Here is a 24,335-nt window from a genome sequence, read left to right as displayed (position 1 = left end):
TCTTTACAGCCTAACCTCACGTTTGGTTCTTCAGAGGTACAAAACACAAGCTTAGAAGAAAATGAACAAATATAAATACTGCATATTTAAACGCAGTCAAATTTTAGGCATAAACAAGATAAAACACGCCAGTTGGCATGCAACGGAAAGGCCTTTTTTTGTGCATTTCGCTGCATGTATAGATTTTAAAAGATCATAATTACAATGCACTTTATGGTTGACTTTGGACAAGTGCTGTTCATGTCCCGAGCAGCTGTAGGTGTTTCACATTATGTGCATTTATAATGGTATGGTAGTGAGGGAAGGGGCGAGGGGTTTAGGTCACGCACTATCTTGTTCAGGCTGGAGATCTTCTCCTCCAGTAGGTAGTTCTTCTTCTCTGCGATTTTCTTCCGCTGCTCAGTTATCTCCAGAGCTTTCAGCAGCTCGGTGTTCTCCTCATACAGGTTGTTGATCAACACGTCAGCTTTGCCATTCTTGTGCAGCTAGAAAAGCCAGAGAGAGCAGATTATAAAAGCTTAAATAAGTCAATATATAATCTTATTTGATGTAGGCCCCATGTAAAGAGTCAGCGACCACGGTTTCGACTCCAACCTGCGGCCCTTTGCTGCTTGTCTCCCCCTCCCTCCCTCTCTCTCTCTCTCACCCAATTTGTTTGTCCTAGATCATAAAGGCTTGAAAAACGGCCAAAACATAATCCTAAAAAACAAAACAAAACTGTATGTTGGCTGATATGCAGCAAAGAGGCTGCAGTACAGAGAAGGAAAAGATACGTCTGCAGCAATTTAAACAGTGTCACCATTAGATTAACTATAAAATGTTACGCCCAGTACATACAGTATCTTGTTAACAGTTCTTTAATAACTACATTTAAAAAGGTATGCTTATCAAACTGTGCTTTGTTGGTATTGATGTGGTTGACTCTTCTGGAGGAAAGTGGAAGAGCTAAACTATATAACTGAATATGTTCAGTATATGCTTCAGCCTCTGAATTCATTCTTGTTCAGTTATTTTGTTTGTGTGAATATGTTTTTGGAGGTCGCACTGTCACCTTGAGATTATCCATTTTGTTTTCTTGTGTAACTATTTCAAAATATACAATTTCACTTTGATAATAATGCTCATATAACATTCATGTGAATCTTATTGGACTGTTATTTTGAGAATTACATCAAAGCTGCCCTCTCAGACACTTAATAGATCTACATTTACTTCAACAAATATTGGTCTAGATTTAAGCTCTACTTGTTAATTATCTTGATAATTTATCTTGGTTTGACATCTTATTTGCCTGATAAGGAAGATTTAATCGATCTTTGACATGGCATGCGTCTCCAGATATGTGGATCCTACGTTTAAAGATCTGGTTTTCCTTTTAGTCTGGTTGTTACAACCTGTGGCCCTGGGATCAAGATGTTTCTTTATATAATGATTTTTAAAAACGTTGTTGTTTGAAATAAACAAAAATAATAAAAGTTAAGATTTTTTTTCCACTGAAGTTGATGCCTGATGAAGGTCCAGTGCCAAAATGTTTCTCATATATAAATATAAGCCCACTGTAACTAATACTGTAAAGCACATCTCCCCTGAGGAAACACAAGTCAACACTGTTTGATCCACTTTAGAATTAATTTAGAAAAAAAATGTGGACATTCATGCAAAACATTTCAAAGTTCTACTATTTTGGCCCTCTTGATAACAAAAGTATATGTAGGATTTGGTTTTGATAAGGAATTATTGGTGATGAGCTTTTTGAACTGACCTGATCTTTCAGCTGAGCAACCTTCTCTTTGAGCAGCAGTTTGACGTTATGCAGCGACAGTTCAATTTCCCTCATACGCTCCTCCATATTCTTCATCTTCCTCTCCCTTTCATCCTGGTGAGAAGACAGTGAGGGATATCAACAAACCGCTGCAAATGTCATGATGAAATCTGAATTTTCTTCCTTTTGAGCCGATGTAAAAACTGAGACGTGTAAGTAAGAAAATCAAAACCACGTGCAGTCGACATTCTAATGAGCTAAAAACTTTATTTTATCTTCATTTCAGCAATAAATGATTCCTGGTACATTTCTAAAGGAGAGGACAACACACTAGAAAAATAAATAAAATATAAATAGGTATAAAATTATGCCATGTATTCCAGATACCTCTACAAAAAATAATTTAATGCATAAATAATATAAACCCTAAACACAAATCTATTAAAATAAATAAACAAATAAAATATATTTGAGTCTATACATGGTGCAAAAAAAGGAAAGAAACATTCACCGAATGACTCAAAAACCAAACACAGATATGACAGTAATAGATCACTACTGGGGACAAACAATTATTTGGTTTCTAATAATAAATACCAGATAAACATTCAAAGTTGTGTGACGTGTTTGAACAGAAAAATAACCCAGAAAGATGTGATTCACTTTGGTTGTGCAGCAGCAGAAACACAAACATTAACAGGTAACTTGAAGAAACATTCAACTATGTAGTGTCGAATAATAGACACGGGCATAAACAACAAAAGACAAACAAAACTCAGTACCTTCATTAAGAAATCTCATATTGGACAATTACAGGTCGCTTGATTGTTAGAAAAGGCTCAGGAGGCTGTTAGGCATCAACCTCGCCTCAACTTAACACTCCTCGATGATCATAAGGCAAGCTGTCGCACAAAAACATTTAGCCTCTGAGGATGTACGTATATACCCTGTCTCACACAATGATAAACGGCACAAGTGCATAACAGAACATACAACCTGCGTTAAAAAGATTCCCTGCATTCAAACTATGAAATGTTTTAATGTACCGAGAATCAGACCCTTAGAAAACTCAAAAGTGGAAGTTAGATTTGATATGGCGTGTCTGACAAACTTTAATGTCATTTTAATCAAAATCCCATTGGGAAGAACCTCAGGAGCCTTTTTTATGTGTTTTCCTGCCACCTAGCAGCAGGAAAATACAATTACACATTCAGGCCTTTTTGAATCAGGCACCACATTTGTTCACAATCTCCTATAAGGATGCAGGAAGGATGGCTTCACGTGCCACAGTCAGATTTTGGCTCCAAACATAGAAGAAGAGCAGGACTGAGAGGAAGAAGAAGAAGGTCTTGGAGGGAAAGAAATAGGCTAAAATGAAGAGCAGGGAAAGACGCTGGTGTTACAGTCCACCGATCCGCCGGTAGCTGTCCGCGTGAGCCGCCCGCTGCTCCGGCATCGGCCCCTGGAGAGAAAAGGCAGGTACACTTCACCACAGCTCGACCCTCTCCTCTAATCCTAAAAACCTACACAAGCCTGGTCAGTTAACACAGGTGTTTATGGCTGAGGGCAGGTTAACAAGCAGATATTAAAATAAAACGACTAAACTGACATAAATCGTAACAACATAAATGTAAAGTATACACCAGTCGTTCCCAAAGAGTGAAGTGTGTGGGCCATGAAGATACTGCAGGTGGCCGCGAGAGGTAATTTACAAAATAAAATAATTGTGATTATATATTTACATTAAAACATTTTTTTAGAACTATTTATGGGATTTAAATAATGTGTTATTCTTCATTTATCTGTCCCATTTTTGATCATGAACTTATCGTATTTATTCTGTTGCTCTACAAATTGTTACATGTATGTGGATGGATGATTCATTTGTACGGCATAGAACTGCTCTGTTTACGAAACAAAAAATATGTTGGGAATCTATTTTAGTCTTATGTTGATCAAAGTTGGGCTCGAAGGTTTGAGTGAGCAGGAGTTTTTCAGATTTGAGACTGGGCCGCAGCATTCATCAGTTTGGGAAGCAAAGGTATACACAATTATATTATATAAGAAAAGTCAGATGCTATTAAAATACAGTGAGACCACACCATTTGCAGAAAAAACCTGGACAAACCATCTCCATCTCGTTGGGGTGAGACAATTTATGATGGTGATGAAAAAAAAAGGTGACAGATGGAGAGGAAAAAAAACAGCCACCAGGACCGCACCCAGATGATCACACAACTGCGGCTACTTCAGTCCCGAGATGGAAAATTAAGTAAACGCCGGCGAGTTCAGAAACACAGGCACCACAAACTAAACACCAAACCCAAAAAGTAAACACTACACACACGACATAAGGAGGTGAGGACGGGTGCTGAGATGGATCTGTGACAAGAACCAAAACAAGGAGCTTTGCAAACAGCAGCGTTCAAATAAAAAGTAATGGAAAATAAACATAAATGAGGATCACCACAACTACTTGACACTCAGCTCAGGTGTTTTGAGAGATGACACTTTAAAATGTGTTATTAATATTTGCGTTTGATGCCGAACATTTTAGTGATTTCAGGCCGGATTAAAAATATGTAAAACAAGTTTTTCAGCACCTGAATTGAGTGATTAACGTGGACACAGTTTCTACACTGAAGTGAGGGTGAAAGAAATACAATGGGTGTCGTTATATTAAACTCCCATTGTATCCAAAGCATTTCCCAACATGAGCTCTAGTTCACAGTTCCCATCTTATAGCCATTGATGACACATTTATGATAATCGTGACAACAGATGGCTGTAATGTGACGAAAGAAAATGACAGTGAGAGAAAAATGGCAGGAAATGAATGTAAAACCAAACCGTGCAATGATGCAGTGGCACTAAACTGCTTGTTCTTTGGAAATGATAAATTCAAAGCAGACTCAGGAAAAATGTAGTCTACTACTAACAGCTCTCATTAAGCTTATGGATTTTTGTGCATGCATTGGCCTGAGTCTGCTACCAGGGAAGGGTTCAGACTGTGAATGTACCTGCATGTTGTCCGGATCCTCACCGCGATGCTGTCCCCTGGGCATCCTGTGAGGGGACGGAGGCAGAAGTCCGACCAAATGAGCCTGAAATGACTGGACACAGTAGAAATATAAGTAAGACGAGAGAGTAACAGTCAGCAGTGAAACACATACACTATGGGGTCATTTTAATCGAACAGTAAACTATTCACAACTCTAATTTCATTCTTCTAATAAACAAAAAAGTAGGTTGAAGGCAGGTTTATTATTGGTCCAGACACACCAAGTCGATATTAGTGGCGACCAGGGCCGACTGTTCACGTCGCCTGTGTCTTTCCCACAAACGTGCACCTGAACACACCGCAAAGACTAGAGCCAACTGCCAATGGCCGACTGTCATTCTGCTGTGTCAGGGATCTAAGAACGAAACTTAAACCAGCTGTGAAAAAACAATTAATTATTATTAACTGAAATTAAAATAGTTTCCAAAAACTACAATGAACAAGACAAATCAAAGCAAAGTCAGTGTCACGGTTGCTACTGAATCCCACTTTGTCCTGTTCTGTTTGACGTCGATGACACAGTAAATTATTCCAGAAGGTGGCAGCAATACAATATAGTGGGTGCTGTAAAACCCTCCATTCCTTGTTTACTTTGCACATTATTACAGTACTTTTGATCTGTATGTATTACTATTGTAAATGTTATGATTAGATATATAGATCGATAGATAAAGTACTTCTGATTCCTATTTGATGTCATGCATTCATCTTACTTTTTTAAAGCTACTGAAAATCAAGGCTTCCCTCATAATACTTAAAAAACTGAAACTAAATTAGTCTAACTAAAACTAGTCAATTCCTCAAAATAAAGACCCCTGCTCTCTGACTAAAACCAAAAACAAAGACTGAATGAAAGAAAACTTTCAAAACTATAACAGTATGCAGAAAGAAAACAAAGCGAAGGTTCTCTGTGTATTAAAAAAAGAAATTGAAATAACACAAACCAATACTAGACTAAGAGGAGAAAAGTTGGTACCTCTAGCAGCTGTGTAGACAGTCCAGCCATTTGGGCCTGGAGTGCCACATTTTCTTGTTGAAGGCGCTCCAGCACCATCTGTCCTTGTCCTGCTTCATGGCCCTGAGGCACAAAAAGCACATGTAATAAGAATGTAAGCCACATAATCAGCATGTCTAGAGAATAAGAACAAAGATTATCTGGCTGCAAATTGATATAGAATTGATTTAACCAGGAAAGTGTCACTGCAATTAAACATCTCATTTAAAAGAGTGTCCTGGCTGAGACAGCAGAAGCACAATATACAAAGTTAGATAGATCAGTGCACAGGAGAAGCAAGCCTGAAGAGCCTTTTTTACCATTTCAAGACAGACGTTTCTGACAAATTCGCAAGACTTACTCTTGCCATCTGTCCCAGAGTGGAGATGGTAGCTTCCAGCATTTTTCAGATGTATAAATTCCAAAACATGAAGGAAGCAAGTTTGCAGTTCATACCTTGTTGAGCTCCTTTTGTGCGTCGAGCTCCTGCTTCAGAGAGGCGTTCTCCTGCTCCAAGGTCTTCACCAGGAGGGACTGTCCTTGTTTGTGCTGCTTCAGGGAATGGACGGTCGCATCGAGCTGACGGACCTGCAGACACAAGATTAAGGGCTTTTAGATGGATGACAGAAAATTGATCACTAATATGACTGTAGAGTTGTTTTTTTGTTACAGTTTGCTATTGTCCGCAGCTCACCTTTTCTCTCGACTGCATGAGGTCTCCTTTGACGTTTTGCACTTCAGTCTGAAGACTCTCGTTTTCCTGTCTCAGCAGTGTCTGCTCCTGGTCCACCAACCACATCTCATCTCTGTACAGCTTCCTGCTCGGACTCTGGAGATCACTCGAGTGCAAGGCCATCTCCAAAACGTGGTTCTGTGTTTAACAAAAGTTAGAAAGGTCAAGTCTACTGAAAAGAAAGAACAGAATCGTGCTTCCTTGTCTCTACAGTTGAACATCTTCAAACATCACTTTCAAAATAATCTAACTTGCTCCGTCTGGTGCATTTAAGTGTGTTTTTTCCATATTCTTTTTCTGTTTGCCAAGTGAAAAACATAAAATAAATCTTACTTTTTCGTTGACATTTTGCAGCTGTTTTTTTAGCACTGCAACTTCATGTTTGAGGGAATCCCTTTCCTGCTGCAAAACACGGCGGTCCGATTTAAGACGAGCACTTTGGTGGTTCACAGCCTGAAGAGTCTCATCAGCTGTCTTGACCTGGAGTGGAGAAATGAATAAGAATGAATTAGGTCTGAATAACACTTTGTCATGGTTAGACTTGTTCCCTGACTACAGTACAGGGTAGCCAGTTACATATCTGTTTAATTACTATGATAATTTCTACTGTTAAATGCTTAGAAATAATACTAAACAGCAATTGATTGCTACGTATATTACAGCAGACTCTTACCCTCTCTTGAGATTTGGCTAGCTGGTTGCAGAGGCCCTGAGCCTCTTTATCTGCGCTCATCCGCTCCTCTACCAGGTGGCTGAGCCGACTCTCCATAGAGTCTACTTTGACTGCCTGAGAACCACAAGACGAGGAGTTGTATTAAACAATCCTTTATGCTTAAGTTTGACCACACCACAGAATCTCAGCAGATTACATTTGCCATAAGGACAAAACATATTCCTTTAACTCTTTCTTTTGAGATGTTATTATTCATATATACTCAAATTCACTAATTAAATTGTCTTTCCATTCTAATGGCAAGAGTAGGTGTTGTTGATGCTTTATAATTTTCTGTCTGTGTCGTCTCATATAAAGCCCATCAAAGTGTCCCAGGCTGATGCTCACCTTCACTCTGAGGCCAGAGAGCTGCTGTGACAGCTGAATATTCCTCTGCTTCAGGTGTGCAGTGTCCTCCAGAGCTTTGGTCAGCTCTGTCTCCAGAGCACAAACACAAGCTGCCAACTAACACAAAACAGCCACCAATTAGCTACCTGCTACCACCACCACAACAACCATCCGTTTGTAATAAAAACTCTGTTTACCTTGTTTTTCTCTTCAGCGGAGGACGCCTCCCTCCTCTCGTTCTGGTTTATCAGTTCTGTCAGCTGCTGTTGTAGATTCTCCATATCAGAAATATTTTGAGCATTTTTCTCTGACAGCATCCCGTTCTTGTCCTCCAGTTGCTGACTCTGCAAACGCAGCTCTGAAATCTTTCAGAGAACAGAGATACATTAACTTGTTATTATCATTGGATTTTATTGTGTAGAAAAATTGTTTCTAAAGACTTTTTTTGTGGATGGCAGAGACGCTCTGTCACTTTGCACAGACAATACTGGTCCCCAGTGGATGAATTCTAATAGTTTGGTGATCCCCTAACTTTTCCTCTAGCACCACCATGAGGTTAACATTTTTTTTTTTTTTTTTTTTTTTTTTTTGAGTATTGTCTTGACAACTACTGGATGCATCGTCATGAAATTGGTACATTCAAGTTCATCTCAGGATTAATTGTAATAACTTCAGTGATCCTGTGACTTTTCGTATGGCACCATCATCAGGTCAAAATTGCTGTGTTTCTCTGTTTGTGAGCAAATGTCGAATGCATGCTTCCACGCTAAATTCAGATGATGAACATGCATGACAAACATTACACTTGCTTAACTCATATCAATAAGTTACTTTAGTACCTGTTTCTTGAAATTCTCTGCTGCCTTTTGAGCTGCAACCTTCCCTTTTTTAAAGTGCTCCATTGTTTGTCTAAAAATCAATCATTAGAAGAAAACGTCAGCTTACATGGCAAAACAAAACAAATGAACAGAGTTAAATATATGTTTTAAAGTTTCTTACACCAACTCTTCCTGGGCCTCTTTTAACTCCTCTTCCTTCAACGCAGCAATTTTTTGTCGGAGGACGAAGTTTTCTTCAGCGAGACGACTGGCCTCAGATCTACAGGCAGACAAAACAACATTAAAAACTAGATTCCAACCAGCTATAATTGATCAAATGTCAGAATATACATTTTTACTTAAGTGAAATGTATAAGCTTGCTATATATTGATCTACAGGGATCCAAGCAGCAAAAGTGTTCACGATCTGTTGCATCACACAAAGGATTAAGGAACCTAATCACGGGTCGGAGAAACATCACTGTGTTGTGCTCGGGAACAAAAGGAGGAACACTCTAAAAATCAAAGCACCATAGGGATGGGACAACGAGAAGCCACAGGAGACATGGAGGGACGGGTTTTTCTCCACGTTACCTATGAGCCTGTGTTGTTTCATTTATTGACTGCGACTTGTCCTGTAGCTCAGTGATGGCTCTGCGAAGTTTTGTGTTCTGCTTCTCAAACTCCTCACAGCTGTCCCCCAGATCAGTAACCGCCTGAGACTCCTCTGTGAAGCTCTCCAACTGTCCATTGTCTGGGTGTACAGCTGTAACAATCTGTCCCTGCTCCTCAAATTCAACGAACAACTCGGAAAGCTTCCCGTTCTCCTCTCTCATCCTGCTGATCTCGTCCACCAGTGCAATATGCTGATCTTGGAAATCATGGAAGATATTCATACTGCTTTCAAGGCTCCAAACTCTCCTTTCAAGTTCCTCGTTTTGGTCCTTCAGTTTGGTGTTTTCACACAAGCAGTCTTCATATCTAATCTGAAGATCTGTCATCTTTAAGACCTTGACCTCCAGCTCTTTGACATGATCCATTAACAGTAGCACTTTAACTTTGAGGCTATAGTTTTCCTCCATCACCTGGTGGCCAGTTTTTATCTTTTCAGTGTTATGAGCTAGAAGATTTTCTAGTATTTCTGTTTTCTGTTGAAGCAGAGAAATCTTCTCATGCAAGAGGATGTTTTCTTCTGTGGCGGTGTTACACAAAGCCTGTATATTCCTGACCTCACAATAAGCATCTTCATCCAGACTGTCATGTGTGCATTCATCATTTATTTTGGCGGTTAAATGTTCGGAGTCTGAAAGAAGTTCCACTTTCCGTCCCCGATCATGAGAATTATTTTGTAAACACCTAACCTCAGAATCCACTAGAGACAGTTCATCTGGGTCACCTGTGTCCTCCAGCGCTGAGGGATAAACCACGGTCTCATGACATGGCTCGTCTTCGCGATAAGTGCTTTCACTGACCAACATTTGTGCATCTTGAGGTTTGTTCTCCTCCTCACATGATTCAAGAGCCACTTTATTCTCACCTTCAAATTCCTCAGGGAAAGAGACCTCCTCACGCAGCATCTCTGGGGAAACAACTGTGTTTCTGGATTCAACATTTGAATTATTTCCATTGTGAACTTGGGAACCTGGGACATCACAGGATGTTGATTGTGGGTTTTCATGTGTGGGACAACAGCCTACTCTGGGGTCTCCATGGGCTTTCTCAGGGCTTGAATCTTCATTTTGGTAATCTTCCGGGATAGCAATACCTTGATTTACTCTGTGATCATCACTGATAACAGCATCATTTTCATTATCAACAGTTTTAATACTTTCTGGACCTTCACCACATGCATCAAGAGCCTCTGTTAAAGTTTCTACATCAATATCTTGTTCAACCAGAAATGGTGATTCTTCCTCAATTAAAGTGTTTATTTTATTTGATTCTTTAATTTCTTCCTCCTTAGCCTTTTCTACAGAAGACAAAACCTGATTGAATTCCACCTCTAGCTCTTTAATTCTGATTTTGAGCATATCTCTTTCTGCTATAATCTCTTCTCTGTCATTCTCTCGATTGTCTTCTAACTTTTCCTCAAGAATGGATGCATGTTCCTGTAGCTCCGTCCTCTCAAGCTCAAAGTCCTCTGCTGCCTGTTTAAGGAGCATTTCCAGCTCCTCGATCTTCATCTTCAAATCATCACGCTCGGTTAACAGTTCAATCCTCTCAATAACCTGCCGCTCAGAGATGGAAAGCATCTCGTTGTATTTTGCCTCAAGTTCTGACTGGCTGCTCAGAAGATCTTCCCTCTCGTGTTTAAAATCTTCCACTGTTTGATTTAGCAGGAGCTCAGTCTCAAGCGCTTTCTCTTCAGACTGAGCAAGTAGCCCGTCTTTGGTTTCCAGGCTTCCTTGAAGCCGGTTATGGAGGTCATTCAGCTGCCTACTCAGCGCTATCTCTTTAGTCTGAGCCATACTGATGAAGTCATCTAGCTCATTTTGCAGTTGCTGGTTTTTCATCAAAAGTTCTTCCATTTCCTCTTCATGGAGACGTTCAAGCTCACGTCGTTCTTTTGTCCACTCTTGATCCAGACTTTCTTTTTCACGCTGTGTGGCCTCCATAGTCATTCTTTTTTGTTCCTCAGCGTTCTCCAGCGCCTCCTGTATCTGTGCCTCCCAGTGGCGCTTCTGCTCGACGTGTCTTTCTGAGAGAGCATTTAGCTCACTTTGGTAGTGCTGTTCAAGTTTCAAAACATCAGCCTGAAAACGCTCTGCAACAGATTCTTGATCACCTGAGAAACGACTTTCCACTTCCTTGATTCTCTGGGTGAAGCTGATCTCGATTTCCCTCCTGTACATGGTTATTTAATGAACGTTACAGCAACTCTTTTGAACTCTTAATAGTAGTTAAGTTAAAACAATTAAAAACAAATGACTTTTTAGCATATTAGATCATTTAAAAGTGAAGCATGTTAAAGACAAAACAAGTTTCATTAATAAAGAACTTACTGTGATATAAACAATTAAAAAGCACTCACCTCTCCTGAGCGACGTCATCTTGCAGTTTGCCCAACATGCTGCTGAGCGTGTCTCTCTCTCTAGAGTGCTTTCCAGCAAGCTCCTTCATGGCCTCCTGGTGGCTCTCCTCTAGACGAGTCCTTTCCTCTGCCATTAAGCAGTCTATCCTCTTCTCCTCCTCCTCTTTCTCAGTCTCAAGCTTCTCCCTCTCTTCATTCAGCCTTTCCTGGAGCATCCCTTCGTAATCCTCCTCCAGTTGCAGTCTCTCCTTCTCCCACTCTTCCTTCAGCTTCTTCTCCCTCTGCTCAAACCTTTCTTGTATCTGCAACCTTTCTTGCAGTATTCTATCGAGCAGAGCCTCCTCATGACGCTCCTGAAGCTGGGCTCGTTCACTCTCCCACTGCTCCCTGAGCTTGCCCTCTTTCTCTTCTTGTTCCCTGACAAGTCTCAACATCTCTTCCTCCAGCACCACCTGCAGAGACTCATTATTCTCCTCTTCCAGCTGAGCTCTCTCTTTCTGCCACTGCTCTGTCAACCTCTGCACAATCTCGTCACGCTCTTCCTCAAACCTCACCTTTGCCTCCTCTAATCTGGCCTTCAGTTCATCCTCATGGCTTTGCTGCAATATCTCTTTCTCCCTTTTGCAACCGTCTAAGAATCTCTCCTCCAACTCGGTGTGTTCTTCCTGCAGTTTCTTTCTCTCCTCTTCCAGTCTGGCCTCAGAAAGCTCTATGTGCTCTTCCTTCAGTTTCTTAATCTCAACGGTGTGTTGTCTCCTCAGCTCGTCAATCTCACTAACAAGATTTTCATCGGTGTCCGTCTGCTGGGCTTCAAGAGTATTCATCTGCTCCTCCAGGTCTGCAGTGTAGGTGTGGGCCTCTAGCAGTTGTTGTCTGAGAGTTCCCGCTTCCTCCTCGTGCAGATTCTCGAGCTCTTCCTTCTCCTCGGCCCGCTTCTGCTCTAGATAAGTCCGCTCCAGCTCCGCCTGTTCTAGCTGGCTCTGGAGCTCCTGTGCATGGCTCTGAACGCTGGACATCTCCTCCCTCAAAGCCTGGACCTCCTGCTGGTACTCAAGGGTTAAGGTGGCCTTCTGGTCCTCCTGGGCCACCCTTTGCTTTCTAACCATCTTATCAAATTCATTGATCTGTGCAGGATATCAAGAATGTTGAGAAATTAAATAATAGTTGTAAATAATAATTGACTTTTAATAAAAAACACATTTTTAGTGCTGAGAGTTGGATGAGAAGATCAATATCAGTCTCATGTCTCTACGCTAAATGTGAAGCTACGACCAGCAGCTGGTTAACTCAACAAAAAGACTGGAAACAGGAAAACCTAGCACGACTCTGTCGAAAGTTACCAAAATCTGCCAACCAGTTGTTAACAAGCTAGCAATATGACCCTGTTTCCAGTCTTTTTTCAAAGCTAAGCTTATCGTATAATTTGTTGACTGAAGCTTCATATTTACTGCAAAGATGAATTGATCCATCTTCACATCCAGAGAGTCACACCTCCCAGCAGTTTTTAATAACAAAAAAAACACACATGTACGTCAAACATAATGAAGTTATAAAAAATGTATCTACTACACTAACCTTGCTTTCCAGCTGGTTTCGCAAATCCTCAATTTCCTGAAGGTGTTGCTCCTTCAGCTGCTCCAACATCATCTCTGCCTCAAGGCTCATGCTGAAAGGCTGCACCTCCTCTGAACCAATGCCTGCATAAAGTCAAGTAAGAAGTTGGTGAAGCTAGTTTCATATGACACAGAGTTTCCTTGTTTCTATGCAAAATGTTTATGTGCTGATTGTTGTCATGTACAGATGTAGTTAGGGCTCTGTAATTAGCTCTCCGAGGACTGTATAGTGTGTATGTGTGGTGTGTGTGTATGCATTACCTGGATCAGACTCCATACCGGGGCTTTTACTCTCCAGCTCTTCAGAGAGAGGTTTGTGGCAGGGCTGATGTACTCGTCCAAGACTGTGGTAGTCCTGCAACTCTGACTGCAGCTCATCAATACGATCCTGCAGCTCCTATCAAATGAGAGCACTACAAGTTAAACATATATAACATCAAGTCTGTGAAGACAATATTACAAACGGGAAAAGAGAAAGTGTTTTTGTGATTTTGATGCAATTACCCTGTACTGAGACTCGTAACTGCTGCGTAGTTCTTTAATACGTTCCTCTTGGAGAACAAATTCTGCATTGTCAGGGTCCGTGTCTCCAAACTAAAGAAAATAAGATAATTTAGATAGTTTGTTTGCACAGAAACCATAAAATAAAAACAAAAAAATCAAGGCAGAAGGAGTGGTGAATTAGAAAATCAACAAACAAAAACAAAAAAAATGCAGAAAAAGCACACTAAACAAAAGTTGGAAGATGTGTGATTTTCCAATTACACTAAGTCTATATTGAAATTATGGAGAGCCATGAAAAGTTTTTGTACCTTTTCTTTCATAGCGTTGTCCAAACCTGTCTGGAGTTTAGCATTTTGGCTCTGTGCCTCCACTAGTTTTTCTGAGATGTCCAGCAACTCCATTTCAAGGCGTCTGTTTTCCTAGAAACAGCAACATACGTTTACAATTATTAACCATATTTTCTTTTTGACGATAATGTAACGTCTAGTGAGAAAAATCAATCCATGTCAAGGTTCATCAGAGAGTGCTTTGTGCGTCAATAAACCATATTAAAAACACATTAAGTCTTTTTGGTACCTTCACAGAGATGGAGAGGTGGTCTCTGAGGAAAGATTCATCCTCCCTGACTTTCTCGACCTCTGACTCCAGTTCCTCGCGCTGCAGGCCGGCCTGCTGCTGAATCTGGTCGATCTCCTTCATCAGCTCTGATCGCACTGCTGCTAGCTTCTCTTTGTGGTCCTGTTCAAGCTTCCTGTAGAGGTTCATGCACAGAGAAAACGAGGTGTAACACTTAGAAACCACACTATAATACTGACTGTACCAAATGTTAGGATGAGGCTGGTTTAAAATGCACCACATGTAGATAGATCTATAAATGTAATGTGAAAGTTTATACAGCTTGTAATCAGCTGCAGTCTTTAAATCCACCACAGGAATGAGGCCAAATGTAGGGAAGGAGACAGACTGAGACAAAACAAAGACGCATCAATCACATTATTCTCCACGCCTTTGCGGACGAAAGCCTCTTGCTGCAATAAAATTAGGAGAGTAAACATCTGGTGTAATCTCATGGGTAAATTACCTGAGATTGAGGTTATTCGTGTGCTCAATTGCAGAGTGATGCTCATCCACCTCAGTGGCAAGCTGGGTTTTTAATTTCTCTGCTTTTTCCAGGTCAGATCTGATTTTCTCTTTCTCCCTGAGTTCTCTGTCTACGCACTCTCTGAAGAGAAAAACAACAGGGTCAGTAATTGTACAAAGATTTACCCATAAGAGCAAAAACAAGCAGACAATAATCCTGCAAGCTTAATTAATGTTTTTTTATTTCAGAAAACAGATGAAAAAATGATTGCAAATGTTTTTGTCAAATATAAACAGAGATTAAGATCTGAATAAGCTACATTATAGTGAAGACTCATACTCACAGAAGATATCTGATCTCAGCTTTGAAGCTCGCCAGTGCCGCTTGGTGAATCCCATTCTTAGTAACGAGTAGCTCATTCTCAAGTGCCATGGTGAGATCACAAAGGCTCAGTTTTCCATCTAGGCTGAAATTCAAAGCCTGCAAAAAAATAATTTAAATAATAAAATTCTTTACTTATTTGAATCATGGAGTGCTCTAAAACTGCACAAATCCAACTTCCTTTCAGTCATCAGCTGTCTGACTGGTTCACATTTAAAATGCTGATAATAATGAACACTAATGGCCACAGTCACACAAAAAGTACCTGCAGGATCTCAATGCTGTTTTCTATTCCCTCTTCCATCCAGGCATCCAGGATGTATTCGACTGGAGTGAAACCAGAACCGTCATCAAGGGTGGAGAAGAGGCGCGTGCCAATGGTGCTGGTCAGAGCAGAAGGAGTGGCTATCCTACGGCCGCCCTCATCAAAGGGCTGTACAGGTAAAAATGCGTCTTTTATCAATCAACAATTTGCTATTACTTATTATGTATTATGAATACCTGCCATTAATAAAGCTAGGAAAGATAACAACAACAAAAAATATATAATTAAAATAACCCCATAGCTTGAGGCCTCGGCGAGCTCAACAAACAAATACCTGAGTGGAGTGATGTCGCTTAAGCTGTCTGTAGGGTGTGGAGGCAGACGGTGTCGGGGGTTTGTTGTGGTTTAGAACCCTGGAAACAAACTCCTGAACATTCATCACTCCGTCGCCATTTAGACTCTGGAGCACATCCATATTTATCTGAAAATAAAATGTTTTTTTGTAGTAACTAGATAGACTAGGTAATACCTAAAACTTTACGGTTTTCAACATTTTATAGATCAAGCACTTAATTGATTCATTGAGAAAAAAGTAAATTAATGGAGGTTAGAAAACACACTACAATTGTTTTGGACACCAACTGTCTAACATGTAATGTAATCAGAGGAAAAATATAAACTTGTCAAGATTTTAAAAGCTGCCCTAAAATAATCAGTCTCTTCATTCACTTTTAATCTCACCTCTGGGCCGAGGTGTTCACAAAGAGCGAGCAGTTCGGTGTGACCGGCACATCCGTCCCATGATATCTCCAGTTCGTCACAGGCTTCTCGCAGTCTATCCTCTAAACAGGTTGATAGAGGAAACGGTGCTCCCTGAGGCGTGCTCGGCTCATCGGGGTTCCAGAGATGCAGCTGGCCTACAAACAAGGTAAAAAAAAGGCTGTGATCATTTTGTGACAAACTTGCATAAAGTGAATTTTCTGAAAATAATGCGGCTCTGAAGTACCTTCTGCCTCGTACTCCTCTGTGCTTGTTTCGTGAGCATTCCAGCGCTGTAAGAGACAAAAACACAGAAATTAAAATAACCTACCAACATGGAATTGGTGTCTCTCAAATAACCACATTAAAATATCCCTGCAGCTCGATGTTTTCATGTGACAATCAGCTGTTTATAAGTTCAAACATGTTTTTAAATTAGGCGAGGTTGAGTCTGGGTGCAAAAGGGGGCAGGAGCGCACAAAATAGCTTTTGTGATGGCACATGGGCGTCAGGCATCAGCAGTGTGCATATCAGGAATGGTGACAATAATAGAGAAATGAGCCATTACCAGACACTTTTATGGACCTGCAACTTTTAAAAACTAAGATTAAAAATTACGTAAAATGGGAATCTGTTTCTGAAAATGAAACTTTCACTCAGAGAATAGTTCAACATTGCAACATTTTGCAGCTTAAAATCAAAGTTATTTTCTTACTCTTAAATGTAAATTTGAGTAGCAGTAGACTTTAAAGATTTTAACATAAACAACGTCTTTGTACGTTTCTTGTACTGACCCACTGTGCTTCAACCAAGCTAGACCATCTATTGTTTGGGAAGCAAACAGTGAGGGAATGAAGAACAGATGGGATTCTTCAAGAGGCGTTTTGATACATGGTGTAAAGGCATCCAGGCGGGTGGGGGTAGTGGGGCTCATTGTTCCTCTGTCACAGTCCTACACCCTCCTCCTCCTCCCAAAGCACCAGGCCTGTAGTCTCTGTGGCAGAGCCCCCTGACCCATCCCCATCTGCTGGTCCCCAGGCCGGACATTGTAGCATTGTTGCACCCCAGATTACTCAATACAGAGACACGCTTCGGTTCAATGTCTCCAATAGTGTTTGTCTTATGCTCGCAGGCATCTGGGGTGGAGTCCGGAGCGCAGACAATACACAGAATATTAACAGTCTTCAAGTCTTCAAATGGTTGCTTGTTTTGTGCAATTAAATAGTTCAACCCCAAAATATATGCAGCAAATTCTCACAGCTGAGAAGATGGAACTGAATGTTTTCCCCCTTTCTTGATATTTGGATTGGACTATTGATTATCAAAATAGTTGACAATTTAGTTTCCATAACTCGATTAGGTACTCGAGATGTTCAGGACAAATTGGGACCTCTTTCTGGTGTGGCTGCAAATTTCTGACACTGATTTCTGTTGCAGGGCGCGGACGCGCAAAGCATGAGCTTAGACCTCTGTACATATGTCTAACAACTCTCTGTCACCAGTGAGAGCAGGATAATCCAAGAAAAGGATCTAGAAGATCAACCAAAGGAACCATGCGGAGTGTTCAGCTGTGCGTGGCCGTGACTGAACTAATACTTTGCAACTCTAACACAGACGCACAATACAGACAGCCCTGTGCAGACAATGGGAGGCATCTACTGTCAATCTCTAATAAAGAAAAAGGACATTACTGAGGACTATAAATGCAACAATCAGTTATCCGTTTGTGACATGATGATGTGAAAGACTAAAATCACTGCCGTTACCTTGACTACCACATACCAGGCAGCAGGTACACTCGGGGCAAAGTTCAACTCAACACAGAGTACACACAACAAATCATATCATGACAACTGACAACACTGTGGGACGTTACACAAACATTGCGGTTACACCCCGACCACCGGAGGCTTATTAAACACTAATTATGCCCACAGTGTTATTTACAGACAGGGCTGCGTTGTTATGCAATGAACAGTGCCTTGTGAACCCTGCGTTTAAACGTCTATATTACATTTCAGGATCTGCCCTGCATACCACTAAGCTGATTAGCTAAGAATAACGCCTCAATGACGGCCAGTAGCTGCTGAGAAACACAGCCAGCACATGCAAGGACAGGATGTGATAAGGATGGCATCCAAGTGCCTGGAGGTTCATAAAGTCAGAGAACATCAGTCTGAGCCTTTTACCTCACGCTTCCGGGGAACAGCAGAGTCATAGTTGTCCTCCAGATCCTCCCCATCCTCCAGGTTTGCATTTGTAACTTCAGAGGAGTCTGAAATAGGCTCTATGAACTCCGGTGTGGAGCGGCGGCCATAACGTTTACTTCCCTTCACAAACTTTGGTTGGATCTCAGGAGATTCTGAGGAGACACAGTGACACAACACTTTAAAATCAAATAAGTAGAGTTATGATTACTGGCATAGCACTTGTGAAAAATGTTGTGGTAATAATGCTTCCACCACATAGGATATTATTAAATACAGAAGTAAAAAAATGTTCAGTGACTAATACATGCTGCAGCAGCCACTTCTCTAAAAGTGACAACAACTAGTGGTAACTACAGAATCCACATGTTTCCATTTGTTTGTACGACAGACATGAAACTACAGTCGACAGTGTTTCAGGTGCACACTACAGAGAAACTCACTGGGAACTCTATAAGCTTAATATACTTTATGCTTCATTGACAATAAGACACAACAACATCTATGAAACAACAAACCATGCCAGTGGTCCAACCATGTTGTCGGCTAATTGGCTTTGGGTCTGCACTTTTGGCCTTTCTACAGTATGTAGATTTACAGCTGACTCAGCATATGGGCTGCTCAGCCTTTACAGTAACCTTATCCACTTGGTTGACTTTTTGAGTAGAAAAGGTTAGCTTAAAAGTTACATTTTAAACTGATATGGACATAAATTACAGATTGGTTAATGATACTTTTAATGCATTTTAAAAGGCATTTGTCTTTGTGATAGTTCTTTTAAAACTTAACATTACCTGGTTTTGACAAGGTCTCCTGTTCTGCTTGTGGCGGCTCAAAAGTCGAAGACAATACGAGAATCAGTGCATTCTTGAATTGGTCAAAGTCAACCTGAAACAAGAATAGAAAAAAAGGGAGTCTTACATAAATGTGAGAAAATGCCAGCAATGCCAAGCATGTGAAGCACAGTAAAAACGAAGCAAAAGTTGGTGAAATTCCTTAGACTGGATGTAACTCCCAGTGTGCCGGGTGGAGGCTGGGTGTCCCTGGTTGTCTGGGTGGAGGAGGGTTTGCTGAGCTGGAGCAGTGAGGTCACACTTCAAGAATCAACAGCTGCTAACCCTGAATATGGTGATTTTCTTTGTGCGTCAAGGCTGGCGGCTGCCGGCTTTATGTGGGTTTTTTTCTTTTTTGACTTTATTGTTGGATGCCATGGGCAGGCAATCAGTTCACTTGCCCTCTGCTAACATTTTCCCCGCCCACACACACACACACACGCACCCACCCACCCACCCACCCACACACACATGCAAGACAATAGCCATCCGTCTGTCCACACACTTATGCATGCACGCATATAAACAACTTGATGCAAAAGTGTGGAGGTAAGTTTAGGTTGAAAACTACATACTGGAGATCTTCCGAATGTACAATCCATTTTCCAAGTCCAATTATAGAAATTAGACCAGTGTCCTTTCTATTTCATACATTTCCACATCAAGCACCCTCAAAGAAATGCATCTATGAATGGTGATTAGCCTGCATGGTTGTCCTGACGACAGACACCTGGGATCAGGACTGATAGGGGGGCACATTTTCTCCTCAACAAGACAGCTAACAAAGCACCAAAAAGCCTGGAGACACAAAGGCCTGAGAGCTGGAGTGGCTCAACATGGGTGCCTGCCAAATCAAAGGATGCAAGGACCCTTTGCACAGCAAAGCCAAAAGGCCAAGACTCACATGTGCATTAGAATAGGAATTATATTAATTCTGCAAATACAACTTTTCTGAGCAAATTACGGCACACTATAACATACCAGTCAGACAAAAACAAACGTACCCTGGCAGTGAGGCGGTCACGGCTCTGCAGCAGTGTGTGCAGAAGAGCTGGTGTGGCATCATCCAGGTGCAGGGACTGGCAGAGGTCAGAGAGTTCCTCAGGGCACAGTGAGCCGCAGCCGCTGGCATCAAAACTGTTGAAAACTTCTTTTAGGCGCTCCTCATACTGGTCCTGCTCTTGGGTGTCATCCATCCCACAGGACAGCACCCTGTCCTGAAAGACACAGAGGGGGAAATCCTTATTTTATCACACTTTCCTTCACATTATAGCAGATATGTCTATCAGAACTATCGCAGGATAGCCACTTTGATCACTGTTAGAAAGCAAACAAATCTAAACAAGTAGTCAAAATCTGTCCACTCTAAATTAACATAATTATATATCCATTCGCTTTTAAAAGATACTCACAAACAGGGTGTAAACATCTATCTCAGCAGCATGCGTTCCTGACAGCTCCTTCATCTGAGAGTATCGCTGAGCGACTGAGCTACCTGTACACTGCTCCAGCGTCATTTTTGGTGGAGGCTTTGGCTAATCCAATTAGAACGGTTAGACAATCAGGTAAATTGATAGAGATGGCCAAGTCTGACACTGACCATGACTCTTTTAACACCTTCAGCGTTATGTTCAGTTCAAACTTAGGCACGTGAGAAAGGGGAAACTCTCCTTCTATACACAGTTTAATGTAGTCTAAACACATTTCAGTATTCTATAAATAGTATCAATTAATAATAATAATATAAATGTCAAAATGTAAGGGTGTTTGATCGTAAAGGCTAATAAATTAAAAACACAGAAAGTTAACATTTTTACAAATGATAAAAAGCAGCACGTTTGTAGTTTTTAAGATTAAATACATCAAGTACTTCAAACTGGTAGTAAAGCTGAAGGACAAAAAGAGCAAAGTGGCGCTGAACCAAGTTGAACCAGCAGCCAGGAACTAATTGGGAAGGTTACACCAGAAGCCTTGATCCAAACATTGACTGGCTGACAGCATCAGTTACAGAGACACGGACAAAGCTGTTACACTTTCTATTTGGATGCATCAATGCTGAAACTGAACAACAATAAAAACACGGAGAGCACGGCCCTTCTCTGGCCCCGAACTAAAGTCTGGAGTCAGTTTGGCACGATTCAGCAGAGTTTGTCTCAGGCAATAAAAGAGATGCAGACAATGAATCTTGGGTTTTTATTTAGGAAGCAAATCTTTTATTTTAAAGAGAGATGAATACTAGATATAACTATGCGTCCAAAAAAAGAAAAAAGATGGAGTCTGACTGACTTAAGCAATGACGTAACTCATGGTAGGTCAGCCACTTGAAGCTTAAGTAAGGTAAATGGCAGTAACCATGACTCGAAATAGCTTTGCTGAGCAGGGTAAAACATCTACTTCTATTTTTATACTTTCCACGACTTTTATGTCTGGCCATTGATATACAGTGCCTCTATTGTTTAGCTTTTGCTTTTCTTGTTTTCAACTAATATTTTTGCACATTTAACTTTCCTTGAATGTCTTTGATTGCTTTATTGTGAACTTTTTTCATGCTAAACATTTTATGCTGTTGGAGCAACTTAAATCTCTTTCTTCTTCACCAACTTACTGCCTCTTTGTTCCCCAAATCCCTGCACAGCTTGTGACTTTATTTTTCTTATCTTTATTGTTGGTGTTGCAGTTTTTGTTATCTTTATCACAGATCCTTTGTTTTTATTCTGAATTGTATATATAGTACAGCACTTTTAATGTATTCAGATGTCTTTCTTGGTGTTTTACTACTGGTTTGTGTTTCATGTTTAAATGTTTGTTTTTCTTGCTGCAAAAATAATTTCCTCCTGTGAGACAATAAAGATCTGAAGTTTGTTCCATCATTAACTATAACATATGTACTGTGTATAAGACCTTCTGAATTCAGTTTGAAATTTAGAGCATCTATTTAGTGATTGAAAACCTAGTGTGTGCCTAAATGTCTATACAAAGAGCACCCTCCTGACCCCTGCTTTTCCAGCTGCTCTCAGTGAGATCATCAAGCGCTCAGCCAGGTGTCCCCCAGAGCCCAGACTCAGGGTACCCATTCACCACAGACAATAGAGACAAAAACCAAATCAGTATTCTGCATCTGCACATTTGAGCTGCCTATGAAATGCAAGAAAATCATGGCTCAGCATTATGGCACCTTGTCTAAAGCTGTAGCATCATCGAAACAAAATGTAGGAAAATAATAATTTATAACAGAAATGGCCTGCCCTCATTTAAAAAGGTAAGTTTCAGTCAACACACTTTGCTTTCGTTTTCACATTTGTGTTTCCCAAGCAGCCTCTGGGCCAATTATCCCGGTAGCCCTTCCGGTCGACCACAGTGGCTCACGGTGGCCGTGGTTTGACAGCTGCTGCAGCCAAAGACTCACTCTAGTCCAGAACTAAGAAGGAGGTTAATCCTTCACGGCATCCCAGCATCCACTGACACTAATTATCACAAACGGATGTCAATCTGAAAAAGTAAAAATTGCAAAACCCTTTTCCTCAAAGCTGGCCTAGTGCAGTACTGATGGATCTACTACGTTTTTGTTGGCCATTTTGGGATAGTAGATGAGGATGACTATGGAACAAAAGGAAGTTTCCTGCATTTCTATAATCAAATTATTATGTAGAGGGAATAACAACATGAAGAAATATCTCATATCAGCTAAAGCAATTATACAACTGCAACTTCATAATCACAAGTGACTATAAAAAGGCGAAATTACATAAAGATTAAAAAAATGAAATCAGAAAACGTTTTCTGGAGAATATTTGGGGAATAACTCAGGATGATTATTAAAATTTGATCTAACTTTTTTTAAAACTCATATTTTTTCAATAGTGTTTGTTGCAATCATCCACTTATGTAGGAGTGAAACACCATATCGCTTCGAAACAGTTTTCCTCAGGTCTGGGATTGCTTTTTTTCACCACAAGTTTTTGACCTTGATTCAGGGTAAAACTCCTGTTCTGACCTGCAACTTATCATCATCATCATGCAATATATTATTAAATCACACTGCATTCATTTTCTCTTTTGCTGTGCGATCAATTATCAGTGTATTTGCCCTCACTGCCACAAAGTTCTCCTGACATTAAACTGAAAATACCATCTACTCACTTTCAACACTTTCCTAGTCCAAGTTTATGAAATTGGGAGGAAACATCTGCATGTTTTGGAGCTATGCTGTGAAACAAATCAAAACTGAAACCTTAAGTCTTATTTGTAAAAAAAAAAAAAAAAAAACAAAAGCTGTACAGCAGCATCAAAGTATTGTCTTTGGGATGTGAAATCAATATCTACAAGTTTAAAATAAACTATATTCAAGTGCACATATAATTTAAAAAAGGCTTTGTCACAAACTTTTAAGGATTTTTAAATCAACTGTGAACCCAGCTAACAAGGCAAGGGGGCAAGTTTATTTCTATTGCACTTTCAATAAGAAGGTAATTCAAAGTGCTTTACATAAAACATTAATTAAATGTTAAATTAAATCCTTAGTTAATGCATGTTTTTCCTAACTTTTTTGTGTATTTGCTTTTTAAGTGAGCCTGTTTTAACATCTGTCCAGGGACTGCATGATGAAAACTAGCTTTCTGGCTAAATCTGGCATAGTTACAGAAATGTTTATTAATATGCACCGTCCCTGTCAAAGATAACAAAGATGAAAATAGAAAAAAGAAACACATATAAAATGACATTTAACTATAAGATGACATTCAGATTAAATAATCACAAAAACAGGGAAGAGTGCAGTCAAAGGGACGAGAACTACAATGTAGCCTAAAGTGTCTCACATGAACAGCTCCATAGTAAATCAATAACATTTAGCATCACTCAATGGAAACAGTGTTGCCTAGTTACGTTATATCTGAAGGGCTGCGCCTGGGTAACCTTTAACGTCTGTTAGGGGCATGATAAAACCGTTAATTATCTGTGAAGTAGTTTAACTAAGTTAACAAGCTCACCTAGATAAAGATACTCGTGTAGGAGACGGGTCAGCTAAGCTAACAGGGCTAATTTATCTGCAGGCATGTTGGGAGGAGGCGGTTTGGTCGGGATTGCCGTTGGCTCCAACTTCATCCTAAAAATTTTAAACAAGTTTCAAACTGAAAGAACACGGTTGAGGAAGCGACGATTGAAGTATTGCGTTAAAAAACACTCACCAAAGTCTCAAAACTTGGACGACAGTTGGCTCCTTCTCCAGCTGAAT

The 24,335-nt window shown here is 40.4% G+C and overlaps 1 protein-coding gene across 1 annotated transcript; it reads right to left on the bottom strand.

Annotated features, from left to right (window-relative positions):
- Window positions 1–269: 269 nt before the first annotated feature.
- nin (ninein (GSK3B interacting protein)) lies at window positions 270–24,319 on the bottom strand (the record flags this gene model as incomplete). The annotated part of the gene is made up of 28 exons (XM_083924739.1): window positions 24,289–24,319; window positions 20,107–20,319; window positions 19,064–19,157; window positions 18,252–18,424; window positions 16,310–16,355; window positions 16,045–16,220; window positions 15,638–15,784; window positions 15,304–15,471; window positions 15,001–15,137; window positions 14,658–14,798; window positions 14,153–14,327; window positions 13,885–13,995; window positions 13,577–13,666; window positions 13,334–13,469; window positions 13,035–13,156; window positions 11,460–12,583; window positions 8,610–8,708; window positions 8,450–8,519; window positions 7,808–7,975; window positions 7,611–7,727; window positions 7,224–7,337; window positions 6,884–7,030; window positions 6,512–6,688; window positions 6,274–6,405; window positions 5,800–5,901; window positions 4,783–4,875; window positions 1,763–1,876; window positions 270–485 (listed from the first exon to the last, which is right to left on the bottom strand). Exons 2-28 carry the CDS (start codon window positions 20,296–20,298, stop codon window positions 270–272), a joined length of 4,581 nt encoding a protein of 1,526 aa, XP_083780865.1. The 5' UTR covers window positions 20,299–20,319; window positions 24,289–24,319.
- Between the last annotated feature and the right edge of the window lie 16 nt (window positions 24,320–24,335).

The sequence above is a fragment of the Echiichthys vipera genome (genome assembly GCF_963691815.1).
Source record: "Echiichthys vipera genome assembly, chromosome: 12".
Taxonomy (NCBI): Eukaryota; Metazoa; Chordata; class Actinopteri; order Perciformes; family Trachinidae; genus Echiichthys; species Echiichthys vipera.
This window is presented reverse-complemented; position numbering and strand designations above follow the sequence as displayed.